General features: G+C 35.7%; 1 protein-coding gene across 1 annotated transcript; it reads right to left on the bottom strand.

Moving 5' to 3' along the window:
• Positions 1–789: 789 nt before the first annotated feature.
• On the bottom strand, positions 790–9428 carry LOC130968867 (uncharacterized). The gene is made up of 22 exons (XM_057894342.1): positions 8310–9428; positions 7841–7956; positions 7462–7670; positions 6912–7031; positions 6388–6516; positions 6172–6297; positions 5651–5703; positions 5441–5540; positions 5231–5348; positions 4908–5117; positions 4478–4805; positions 4294–4387; positions 3947–4055; positions 3476–3747; positions 3243–3370; positions 2879–3113; positions 2459–2647; positions 2068–2354; positions 1769–1949; positions 1431–1673; positions 1240–1331; positions 790–1163 (listed from the first exon to the last, which is right to left on the bottom strand). The coding sequence occupies exons 1-22, from the start codon at positions 9143–9145 to the stop codon at positions 1016–1018; spliced, it is 4323 nt and encodes a 1440-aa protein (XP_057750325.1). The 5' UTR covers positions 9146–9428; the 3' UTR covers positions 790–1015.
• Between the last annotated feature and the right edge of the window lie 4448 nt (positions 9429–13876).

Raw genomic sequence — 13876 nt, 5'->3', positions numbered from 1 at the left:
CCAATCCTAGGCATCACAACACACCCACACTACACACTCACCTACACAACATTTAAGGGTTCATATTCAACACTTGATGCACTCACCAAGATTTGAACCCAAATACAGCATATTAAGAGGCACATAGTTTAACCAGTTGAGCTAAGTCTACCAAGGTTAAGTTCAGCATCAACACAAAGATGTATGGGACAAAAAGTTTGTGCCAAAAATTTCTACTTCTAGTTCGAATATCAAAATACACGATGGAATAGTCATGTCTCGAAGGCCCAATAACGAAGAAGGAATGGGGGAGGAGCGACAGCTATTAGAGAGAGAGTTAGGGCATATTTTCTAGAAGATTGATTTGGTAAAAAAAACTAGGATCAAATTATACATTCACCCCTTTTAAATATTTTTTTAATTACAAAATAGCCTAACTAGTTAAGATAGTATTTAATCATAAAGTGATACATCACAGAAGATAATTTACGTCACTTTAAAAAGAATATAATAGAATTTACCAAAAATAAATACTAAAAGGATATGATAGAATGTAAGTGTGCTGGGCAGCTGGGGAAATATTCCCTTAGCTCTACTATATATTATACAGCTAATGCATTGGATAGTAGTGTTACATGTTTCTTTATACAATTATTATATTTATAAACAATAATTAAGAAATTTCAAAACGGTAATTAACGTGAATCACATGGAGTAACTAATCGTATACAACCAAAAGTTACCAATATCGGGCACAATCCCTGTTGTTAAATAATTAATTCAATTGTGTTATTGATGATTGATTGTGAATTCGTAATTTCAGCTCATCTACCCATGTTAATGTTATTGCTGGACACGTGACCCTAGTAATAATCAGAACAAACTATAATAACACGGATGTGTATGACGATGTCCTTTGATGAACCTTCCCTTTCCCTTTCCCTTTCCTATAACAATACAATTTACACAATGCCACAAAATACGGCAGCTGCCACCTACACTAAAAAAAAATATACAGAAACCAAAGTTAAAACATCTAAGAATTCCAGAAGACGTCAGGATCACTGCTATACAATGAGGGATCCTGTATTTCCTGGTTAGCAACGTGGCAATCAATAAGGCGTGCTTGAATTATTTTGCATAGTGTTAGACCGGATGGCAGCATCCACCATTCACTTTCATCCCTACAAAACAAGCACCACATGTGAAACTGTGACTACAAATTCATCTCTAGAATCAAATTTTGTAACAGCTACTTACAAACTAAAATTCCAGGATTGAATGTTGTTGGAGAGCTTGTTATTTGAATGTGCTACTATATAATGAATAAATCCACCAAAGAAAGCTACTGCCTGTTTCAAGAAATCCATTTTACACTAGGTTTAAAACAAGTGATAGGAGCTTAAAAAATATTGCTACATTAAAAAATAAATGAGTTCAGAACTTCTTACAACATTGACCAAGGAGGTAAGATTCCACAAAGCATACAGACGAGCAAGCCCAGCTGATTTCCTTGGTCCTTGGCTAAACAAAGCACTAATTCCAGATGGAAACGAAAATAGTACCCCAAGAGGAAGAACAAATAGCACTAAAAAGAAGTTCAATAGGGACAATGAGTACATCTGAAGCAAAGTAAGCAACACTAGGATGAAATCTCCCAGGAGTAGTATAGAGATAACCAGACCAACAAGATCCTGCAATTATACAAGAGTCAGAAAAGCGTGTGCAAGAACACTAACCAGACTTTTCTCAGATGTAATGAAGTTAACTACGGAAAATATTTTAATACCTGATGACCAACAGGTTTTGTATTGTAAATAATAAAAGCAAAAGGATAATATATTGTTCTCCTCTCTTTAAGTGTTCTCAGGTTCTTGGCATTTAATATCCCACCAGATATCTTTCTAGGAATCAATGGGTGTTCATAGCCTGTCATGTAATGCACTGGATTTCTAGAACCTCTAAGGAAACTGCACATCAAAAGCATCAGAAGTTATTAATCACAGACTTCTCTTTCTTTTTTTTGGGGGGGGATAAAAATTCTCATACTCATTAATAGTCAGCAAAAGAACTAAAAATTTGGCATACTGTGGCTGCTTTTCATTTATTGAATCTTCGTAACCTTCCCACGATGAAGAGATGCTTTCATTCCCAGTTGCATGTACCACGAGTCCAAATTGGCAATATCCAGAGGCTGTGGGCTGAAACCAGGCAAGATCAACACGGACACCGTATCTAGCCAATGTGGGGTTTGCATATACATCAAGCCAGCTAATAACAGGGCCAAAAGTTATCCTTAGATGTCCATGGCGAACCAAGCGTAGTTGGGCATTAAGACCAGCCACTAACCGATACCATATAGTTGATGGAACAGACTAGAAAGCACAAAAATATAATAATGATTAATGAACCAACAAAATAAACATCTAAGAGTATTTGTTAACATTTCACCGAGAGTTAAAATTTAAGCTATGCAAACCTGACTCATGATGCTAGTAAGAATATTATCACTGTGAAGAGAGAAAGGACTCATGTAACTTCCATCTCCCCCAAAAACTATAGATATAGGAAATCTTTGATGAAGGCGAGGCAGCAAATCAGGTCTTTTCTCATCCCCGCCAAGAAAGAAATCCAGATATGCCAGCATCAGATCAGATGTTGCACCTACCTGTAACATGATAGATGGTGTAACTATACTAGTGTATGATACAAAAATGGGTTCTAACAAATAATCCTTTCGTTTGATCAGGAGAGAAACTAAGGAAAATAAGACAACAGAAACACGTTCCATGATATATTTTTTATGAGTGAGGAGGCAAAAACAGGAAAGGATAATTGAAGTAACAAATGGTTTCAGTAGTAAATTTAGCAAACACCGAGGAAAGTAAATCTGGAGAACCTTCAGCCCCTCATAGAGTGCTCGTGACCGGCAAGAACGCAAACAAGCATGATCATACTCTGATCGAACATATTCTCTAAGTTGCTGCAATTTCGCTCTTCGACACCTTTGCAGCCATGACCAAGCAAGAGGATATGCGACGATGCAGAGGATACTGTATATAGACCCTTCCCACCAGTGATAAGTAGCTAAACTATTAATCTCATCCACAAATCTATTAAAGGCATCTTCATATCTGCAATATAAGTTGTATACTAAATAGTTTCAAGATCCATCACAATATGAACTAAAATAACAGTGTGCAGAATATATATTGTTGACAATATTCGAAGATCCACTATATGTCATGAAAAGAGAGGCATACACAATATCTTTTACTTGTTCAGGGGGACAATGAGATAGATGCCAAGGTTCACTGAATGTATTTGGGGCCTGGAAATACAACCTGTGCACATGACTCTGAGATTCCTCACATCTACTTGTTTCAATAATCTGAAAGGTCACAGGAATTTAAGTTAAAATAGACTACAATGATGAATATAGTTCCAAAGGCGGTGACCATTCATGAAATTGACAAGGAAGAGCTAGGTCATGGACCTCATTCAGCGACTCCAGAAAAGGGAAAGAGTGGTTCAATCGAGTATCATTCCGAGAAGACGCATGGGGTGGTAAATCATCCCCCGCAATGTATTTCGTTCGTGCAACACTGAGAACTAGGGCAAGCACTATGAGGACACCCAAGAGAAGAAGACCAAAAAGCCATGGCCCACCAAAAGTATAAACCAACTCTTCAAATGTGGTATAGCAGTTTGGCATGTGATACCTATCAGATATGCATCTGTATGGACAAGGATTCTCTACCACACCACCTATTTAAAGTAAATGGGAATTAGGAATCTGATCAATTTAAAATTATGCGATAAAATATTAAAAGAGGGTTACACTTGCACTGCACAGAGGTTTGACTGAGAGTATCAAACAGTTAAGGAAATGTTTCAAGTAGAAGTGCACACATTAATAGGCTTTAACTCTGTTTCAAGTATGACACATTTTAGTTATGGAAAATACCTCGAACAGGAATATATATGGCACGATGTGGAAGCTCATCAGGCGGACAATCACGACACAGAGCTCTATCAGACCCAGTGTCATTTTTAAAAGTACCGACAGGGCATTCCTGCAACGCATAGTTAAAATTGAAGTGACTTATTTAAGGAAACTGACTAGTTTATCTTCAAATTCCAAAATCATCTCACCTATACACACATGAACAAACCAGCCCAGATACTATGTGGGTGACAGAAAAAAGGATCACAAAATATAAGTTGATGATGCCAGGGCAACTAGTTTTTCTAAATTTCATTCCAATTATAAAAATGTTGAATGAAAAATGTAAAGGAAGATTGCTGACATACCTCACAGAAGATGCCATAAAGCCCTCTGGGGCAAGCTTTTCCACTTATAGATCCATTTTTCCCACGAAGACCCTGCCCGCCACCAAGTCCTCCTCTGAAATTAGAAATGAAAACTAAATAAAATATCTTGGAAGAAGAAGAAGAAGAAGCAGCCCATATAAGCATACTTTGCTTGTGCACCAACCTAGTAAGAATGCTTCCATTTACACTTGCTATAGGGATATATTCATCTCCAACTAGAATATTAGACCAATGAAAGTGAATCCTTCCACCACCCCCACCCCCGCCCCCACTAGGACTACCTTGTCCTCCAGCAGTTGAGATTATGGAAGAATTACCAAGTGATATCGTCTGAACAAACAACAGAACAGTTCCACCAGAGCCACCACCAGGACCAATGCTTGAAGTAATTTTACCATCCTGCCCTGTATCTCCTCCAAAGCTTTCTCCATCAGCTTTAACTGAACCTTTCACGACCAAACTTGATAATGAGTGCTCCAATGAACCCATCACTGCCAAAATCAAGATAATAATTATACAAACCAGCTTTCACTTGAGATTATTAAGTAACAGCATTATGTTTAGACACAACCAAACTTTACTTCAGATCTTACCTACAATTCCACCTCCTTTTGTTGCACCAGCTAGGCTATCATTTCCACTGCCACTGCCGAGTTCACATGGCAAATCAGCATCACCATAAGTCGAACCACCCTCAACGAAATTACCATTGTAATATCCATCTCCACCATAGCCTCCATGTCCACCACCCCCACCAATTCCATTTTCAAAATACCTTCCTCTACCCAACCCACCAGTACAGCCTGTAAAAAACTCCAAATAACAATTCAGTACAGTAACAATAAACCATTTAAAACCATATAAAAACAATGTATGAGATCTGTTATGGACATGGATCTAGAGTAAAAAACACTACCAAGCCCAGAGACATTGATCACACCGGAATTTTGGACATATACATTTCGAATCCAATGAAAATGCACAACGGAGCCAGTTATGGTGCCTTCAACATTCACATCCTCAACCCGACATATCTGCAATAGCAACCCAAGATATTTACTATCCTTGATACAGAGATAATCTAACCTTTATAGTGATTTTGTTTTTGACTTGAGTAATAAACAACCTGAAGGGTGAAAGCCAATGAAGAATTCACATTACAATCTTCAGGTGGATGGAGCAATTCCACAGGGCAATTTTCAAGTTCACAGTAGAGTTTTGGTGTCCTACCATTTCCGAAAGAAAAAAAAAAAAGAAGGAAAATAATACATTAAACGGAAGGGAGAATTGCATGCTAATTGCTAAAGCTTTCTTACTATACATCCAATAAACTCACATATCATCACCAGCAGCCTCCAAAGGACCTCTTAGAACAGATCCAGACTCGACCTTTAAATATCAAAGATAAGAGTTATTATTACTAAGACAAGAAGACAGTAAATATAAATGGAACAAGAAGGAAAAATGTAAGTTAACTAGCTTCGTAAACTATTGCTATTGTCTCTGCCTACAAAGTCAAACTTCTTTGCTCATAACATGCTAACCCTCATATGTTGCTTAAAAAAATACATAATTGTTTGACTGCCAACCCGAATTTGCAGTACCAAATTTGAGTAGAAAAATATCCCACCCATCAATCCCCCAAGTTTTTCTTCCCTTTTGTTTTTTTTGTTCAATCCACCAAATTTGTAGCTCAAATTTTCTTGATACCAACAAAACAGATGATTGCCCCAACAAAATAAAACTTCCATCAAAGTGAGCATGCACATGATTGCCCCAAGATACAAAACAGATGTGCCTAAACATAATGTCAACATAGAGAATGCCTATGAACTTAAATGCATCACTTTGACTTACATTGATAGTATAAAACAATGACAAAATCAGACGTTGAGCTTCAATCAGATTTCCAGGTCCAGATAAGTTGAAAAAACCTTGTCCATGAATTCCCAAATTTGCATTAGAATGAATAATTGATGAATCCTGCTCACCACCACATAGGGAAGCATGTCATAAGAAATAAATACATATTAAGCTTCTGATGTAAATGAGAAAAATACAAAGGATACCAACCTTGAGAACTACTAAGTTGGTAGCTTCAAGTAAAGTCGTTGAAACAAATGGTTCACCATTGACATCTATAAGCATCTTGGAATTCAACATCAGGTGAATCTTGACTGACATACGAAGCGCCCCAAATACCTAATCAATAGAGCAAAAACAACAAAAATAGACAGGAACACATTATTCATCATTAACCATCCAATACAAATGTCATGCGATAGAATAATGTCCAGTTGTAGATCAGTAAGAACAACTGGCTCCCTCAAACTTTTATAATATTTAAGTCAGTAGGATATGGATTCTGAATTTGGATCAGTGCAAGATATATAAACCAAATATTGACTCTAGTCTAGCCAATTTTTCACAATCTATCTATTTTTAAAAAAGGTTTATACAAAACACTAAAAAATATTAATAAGTACTTCAAAAAAAAAGAAACAATTATTATAACATGGGCTTTGAAAGAGCATGTAATGTCCAAAAGTGAAAAAAGTACTACTCTAAGAAAAAAGAAGCTGTCCAAATCCGCTTGCCTTGATTGTGGAGTCACTCATTAGAAGCTCTTCTGCCATTAACTCAACCTCTGATGAACCATAATGAGCAAGCCCAACACTTAAAACAGAGCCAAAAGTCAAACGAACTAGCCCACTGACCTGTAAGTTCATGAAAATACGTAGTATTTAATCAATTTTTTAAATCTCAACTGCGATGATATGAAGATAGCACTAAAAATAACAGAATATTGATCCCTCCATCAATTGATCCTAATAGACAATAATAGGTAACTATATCACATTTGCCTTGTCTATTGTCAACCGATTCCTAGTTTTTCTTCAACTTCATTTTCCCACAAGAGACGTTATACCAACAAATGGCCAAACGTAGATCCTCCAAGTTTAGCCTGAATGTCCATTAGTAACTCTTATTGGCATCTGAATATTTAATTATTTATGAAGGATTTTATTTTTGTACTGCTTAAATTACTCTTATCAACCGTTCTCCTCTCTTCAAAATATCCCCCCTTTTTCAAAATTTAATATAATATGTCATTTCAATGGGAAACAGGCTCAGTATTTCAATCACCTGAACACGGCTCCAATATAATGGAAACAATGCCTTGGCTTTATTCTGGATATAAACATTTGTCCAAAGAGGCACCTTAGGAAACTCTAACAGAAGCGTATCAGTTTGTGTAGATAAGTTATAATTACAAATTGTAAGAGTCCTAGGAACAGCATCATAATATGTCCCAGCAGCACCTGCGTTGCCAGAACATCCCAGACTAACTCCTCCTGCAAAAAACAAAAGAAAAGTATATTATATCATGCAAGTAGCATTTCTTAGCATTAATGAACTTTCACTTATCAGAATGCAGAATAAAATTGTTCTAGAAAATTATAATCAACACAAGACAGGGGTCAATAAAATTGCATATTTAAAAACAGCAGTCACTGTATCACACCATGAATGAAGAATTTCGTATTGTCGTGTCTGCTGAAGACATTGATTGAAACTCGTCCACCTCCACCTCCGGCAAACCCACCACCTCCTGTAGCACTGATAGTGCCAGTTCCGGTCCTGCGTTTTGAGAGGACATGATTAGTTGCAAACTATTTCATTAGCCCCGGCAATCTGAAATTACACAGGGAAATAGAGAAGAGTTGAAGCCCATGAAGGGAAGCATTGCTTGTTTAACAGTTGCATGTTAAAGAGCACCTCATTGTAAACACTTTCAGCAAAAACTAATAACGATGAGAACAGAAAAATTGCAAGACCATTTCCAACCCATCAGATATGCACACACTCACTAGTCACTACGTGTCTACGTATAACATAATAAGCCCGAATAGGAAGAAAAAACTGATGTAATGCTCAACTTTAAAAATGCACTGTTGCATTAAAGGAAGAGAGAGGGAAAGGGGGCACATTACATTCTCTGAGCTTTAATATAAATGCTACCACCAGAACCTCCACCACCCTTGATCCCACCGTCACCTCCATTTGCCAAAAGATCCGCAGAGACTTCAATGGAATCAAGTACCTCAAAGCTGATTCTGCCACCTCCTTCCCCACCATAATCTTCTTCTTTACTTGTGGTCCCCCCTTTGCTCCCATAACTCCACGGCTTGTCCAGTGAGGACCAGGAGTACGCATCCCCACCCCAGATATCATCGGGAAGCTTGGTGTTGTCGGAGACACAGCTGGCACCTCTGCCGCCGTAACCCCCGCCGGCGCCCTGAGTCCCCGACGGCGTGCCACTGGTCTGAGAAGGCGGCATACCGGCCATACCGGTCACGTTTATGACAGAGCCAGCGAGCAAGCTGGCATTCTGGGAAACCACAGAGACAGTTCCAGCAACGATGGATGCACCGTTCTGCAAGGTGAACCCCCTACTGACGTTGATCAAAATCACGCAACCCAAAATCGGGCAACTCAAGCTCGCACCTTGAAGCACGTTGAGGCTCCCATTTCCTTCTATGTACACATCCCTATCGAAAACCAAACTGGAATTGAGGTCGCAGGAGGTTCTCAAGGAACCAGTTCCCCTGAGATCGTCTTCGCAGGTGAGGGAGGGCGGGTGCGGCAGCGGCGGAGGCTGAGGCGGCGCCGGGGGAGTGTAATCCCCGTGGAGCCAGTCAAAATCCGAATCAATAATGGAGAAATCATGGTCTAAAGAAGAAGATGATGAAGCAAAATCAAGAAAGGGAAAAGACAAGGTAAAGTATAGTATGAAAAGCAGCGTGTGATTGTGATGAGCGCGAGCCATTAAAAAGGAGCCGAACTCATCACAGATATAGTTATTTTATGAGACAACTGAAGTGTCTAGGGTTTATGTGGAATTGGTTTCGTGGAATATCATGCAGCACAGGGAAGGTAGAAATTTTGGTGAATTCAATTGAGGAATCAGAAAAAAACTTAGCGCGGAAGAAAGAAAGAAAGTAGAAAGGAAATGGTGTATGTGTATGAGTATGAGTGTAAGGTGTGTAATTGGTATGTGGGACGGAGGATTAAAGGAAAGTAAAGGCAGTTGAAGCAGAAAAGCGAAAGAGCAGTGAGTGAGAGACTTGGCACAGAAAGAAAGAAAGACAAATGAAGAAAGGAAGAAACCGAAGAGGACTCTTTCCCACTGAATAGGTGTCTACACGGTGGGGCACCACCTACGCTTCCCACGTGTACCCTTCCTTCTTCTTTCTTACGTCAGGGCCTGCTGACTCACATCTCTCACGCAAGCCCGGCCCACTTTTGGCCCAGATAAGTCATTAACTAATTACGGGCTTTTCATATTTGCAACCCATCATGAGTCATGACTCATGAGTACGATAAAAAATGAAGGGAAAATAATAGACCAAGTTCATTTAATTTTATACTCTTTCTTGAAAATGACAGCCTTTTATTGGATTTTTATTTTATGGTAGAGGATAATTAAATAGAGGAAACAGTGAGATATTAAATTAATTATTATGAATTGACGTGTAGTTAATATTATGAATTATTGAGATTTGGTTTGTTAAATTTTTTATTTTTTAAAAGTAGTTTTTAAAAATTAGTTTTTCAAAAGTTATAGTATTTGTATTTGGTAAGTTAAATTAAAAATAATTTTTAATAAGTACAAGTAATAATAAATGTGTTTGGTAAAATAATTTTTAAAGCTTAAGAATATTATAATAGACATTAATGTAATAATTAAATTTAGTATTAATTAATATATGATGTTATATTGAACTTTTGAATTTTGATAAGTACAAGTTAACTTCAAAAAAATTTTTTTAACTGTTTTTAAAAGTATTTCTAACTTTTAAAATATATAAACACAAGTACATGTATATAAATTTTTTGATTTATCAAATACAAGGTGCTTAAAAAGTACAAGTCCTTTTTCAAAAAGTTTTATCAAACCAAATCTGAATTTTATATTAGTTTTTTATTGTTAATCAATTGTATACGATAATGTAGTCCTTTACATATAAAGCCTAGAAAAAGTCTAGAAACTAACTCTATATGCAACTAAGTAGCTAACTTTTTTCAAAAAAAAAAAAATAATTAATTTTAAAATTTTAAAAACTCATTTTATGCTCAAAGACATGTGCTCTTCCTCCCTTTTCACCTTTCTTCTCCTCTCCCTCCATATCTCTTCTTCTTTCCCTCGCAGTGCCACTTTTTCCTTTACACTACCTCTTCCTCCGCATTGTTGCGACGCAATTTAGTGTATTTTCCACCACCCACGCAGTCGTCATGCAATGTCAAATACGCGCCTCAACACTGCGCCGTTCATCATCGTCCGTCATGCACCAGTCGTCTGTCGGTAGAAGCCGTGCGTTCTCCACGGTTGACATTGTACTAGAGAGCGACTGCCGCGATTATACCCCATACGGTGTTCTTGTTGTTGTTGTAGGTTTTGGATGATTCTGTTTTCTAATTTTGGATTTTTTTTTCTTAGGTTTCAGATGTGTCTTTTTTATATGTTTTGGATGCTTCTTTTTCATATGTTTTGGATGTTTTTTCTTTTTAGGTTTTGGATGGATTCTTTTAATAGTTTTAGATGTTTCTTAGTTTTCGTATGTTGTTTTTCAATAATGTTGGATATCTCGATTTGCTAGTTTTGGATTTTTTAAAATGATTTTAAATATCTCTTTTTTGTTAGGTTTTAGATGTTCTTTTTGTTAGGTTTCAGATATTCTTTTTACAATAATTTTGGATATTTATTTTTATTTGGTTTTAGATGTTTGTTTTATTAGATTTTGGATATTTTTTCATTTGATTTTAGATATTTCTCGTGATAATTTGAATTCGCATCCCCTCTAAATAGATCATTCTAACTAAAAAAGACTTAGCAGACGGTTGTGGTCGACGCGAACAACTTCTGAGCGAGGGAAGGTGGTAGACGGCGCAAACGATACTGAGCGACAGACAATGGTGGGCGGTGCAACATAACGGTGCAATTTTGGACCGTGGTGTGTGGATTTAAGTTTGTTTTTTTTGTTTTTTCTCTTTGTTGGTTTTCTTTTGTAGTTCATGTAGGAGTTGGTTGCAGTTGGCTGGTACCCTAATTGCCTACCTAGTAAAATTGTAAAAACTAATACCATTAACTTGGGATTAGAGCGGGAAGTAGGGGTGTTCATAAAAAGATCAAAATGTGGTTAATTGGTTAAAAAATCATAACCACATTTTGGTTAACCAATTTAATAAAACAATTTTAAAAACCATATCCATATTTTTTAAAATTGCTTAACCAAAACCAAATTAAAAAAAAAACGGTTTTTATCAGGTTAACCAAAACCAAAACCAAATTAAAATCAAAATCTAATTTCAAAACCAAATTACATACTCTCTCTCTCTTTCTCTCTCTCCCTCCCTCTCCCCTTTCCTCTCTCTTTTACATTTTGGTGTAAAAACCGGTTTTTCTATGTAAAAATTGGTTATTTTTTAAAAATCGATTTTTGTTTTAGTAACCGGTTAAAAACCGATTTTGAATTTCACTAACCGGTTAATAACTGGTTTCATCAAGTAAAACCAATTTAATTAATTAACCAATACTATATATTTTTGGTTAACCAAAAAACTGGTTTGATTTTTGGATTAACCAAACCATGAACACCCCTAACCGAAAGTATCAAATTTGACTCACGAAAATTAAGTTCGATTTATCATTCAGCTCATTAATGATCAAGTCTATCTATTTGTAAAAATTAAGCTCAACTCACTAAAAATCCAAGTTAAATTGAGTTTATAAACTAAAATATAAAAAAAAACTATCACTTATGTATTTGTCTATTTATCAATTATAATTTATATCGCCTATTATAATTATATATAAAAATTATGTGTATATAAAATTATAAATTATTACTATAAATTAGAAATATAAAAGTCATAATATATTAGTAATATAATTAATTATAATAAATAATATATAATATAATTAGGTTATGAATCAGTAAATTGAATTTACTAAATTTAAGTTCAATTCATTTAATATATAAACTTAAATTTATACTTATGTTTAGCTCACAAACTCATAAATTCTATTTATTAAGCTGTTAATAAGTTGAATTTAAATAAGTTCACGAATCGATTTTACCTGCTTCGAGACAACTTGGGGATGTTAATATATATTATCCTCCTTCCTAAATTCAAATTTAAAGAAATAGGAAACCAATTACTTCCTTTTGGAAGCAAATACTTTTTCAAATGGCAAGTTTTATTTATCTATACTTTAGTTACAACTTACAAGTGGAAATATTATTAGTTATTAGATGATTGTTTGAATTATTTATAGAAAAATGTTAAAAAATATCAAAATTTATTGTTTTTGGCTATTAATTAGTTATTAACGTTAAAAAGTATAGAATAAAATATATTATTAGATTATTAAACTAAAAAAATTAGACTAAAATAATTGAATTGATAACTAAATAATGATCAAAAACAATAAATTCTAATACCTCTAATATTTCTCTTATTTATATAGACGCAAATTATTTAGTTTACAAAATCCGTTCAATTATGCATAGTTTTGTCGGTTCATTTCCAAACTATAATTATAGGGGATGTATGTGCAAACATTAAAGACAAATTAGAAAGATTTGAAAACATAAAAAACTTACCCTTATAAAAGTGTATATAAATTTTATAGAAAAGCAATTCTCCTATAAGTCAACATAAGTTAACTCTATCATAATTTAAATTTTATAAATAAATAAAAATTTAAAAATTAAAATTCAAAAATTAAAAAAGATTCATTCTACATTTATCCTAATCACATTTATAATACACAATAAAAACAATTCATAAAAAACCTAATCCCTTTCCATTCATTTGGAAACGGTCAAATCTCTCCCTCCACAAACCACCCATCTCAACACATTTTTGACGTTGCTATCCACCGACCACCGTCGCGTATTTCGTCACACTGCGCAGCCTCTTCCACACGTCCCGTCGCCGTCCTTCTTTCGTTAACGTCGTCGCCCACCACCCCGATGCATCTGCACCGCCGCGGCCCGCATCTATTGCGACATAACCACAATCGGTCCCCCATTCGCGATGCGTGATCAACTACTCCGATCCATAGCGACTCCTCCACTTGCGATGCGCGGCCTCTGTGGCTTCCTCCTCGAAACGCGCCACCACGAGTCTCCCACCATACACGCAACACCGTCTAAGATGTCGTCGCCGGTCACCCTACGACTCTTCTTCTTCTCCTCTCCTATTTAGTTTTGAATGATTCTTTTAACTAGTTTTTTATGTTTTTTTTCCCAAATTTCGGATGATTCTTTCTATTAATTTTGAATGATTCTTTTTTCTATGTTTTGTATGTTTTCTTCTTAGGTTTGGATGATTCTTTTTTCTATGTTTTGTCTGTTTTTTTTTCTTAGGATTTGGATTATTCTTTATCTTATGTTTTGATATTTTTTTTGAATAAGAGAGCTCAACACAATACAGTGGAGTAATAGACAATCAAACTGAGGACATGAAAATAAAGGAAATAAAATAAAGTAAA

This window comes from Arachis stenosperma, chromosome 3, assembly GCF_014773155.1.
Source record: "Arachis stenosperma cultivar V10309 chromosome 3, arast.V10309.gnm1.PFL2, whole genome shotgun sequence".
Taxonomy (NCBI): domain Eukaryota; kingdom Viridiplantae; phylum Streptophyta; class Magnoliopsida; order Fabales; family Fabaceae; genus Arachis; species Arachis stenosperma.
The sequence above is the reverse complement of the archived record's forward strand: the minus strand, read 5'-3'. Positions and strand labels throughout refer to the sequence as shown.

Bases quoted from the DNA above. Each gene is read 5' to 3' on its own strand.
- LOC130968867 (XM_057894342.1), bottom strand. From the start codon at position 9,145: ATGGCTCGCGCTCATCACAATCACACGCTGCTTTTCATACTATACTTT. The intron at 4,388-4,477 runs GTTGGTGCACAA...TTCTAATTTCAG, and splicing joins AATGGAAGCATTCTTACTAG to AGGAGGACTTGGTGGCGGGC. The intron at 3,371-3,475 runs GTCCATGACCTA...GTGACCTTTCAG, and splicing joins TTCTGGAGTCGCTGAATGAG to ATTATTGAAACAAGTAGATG.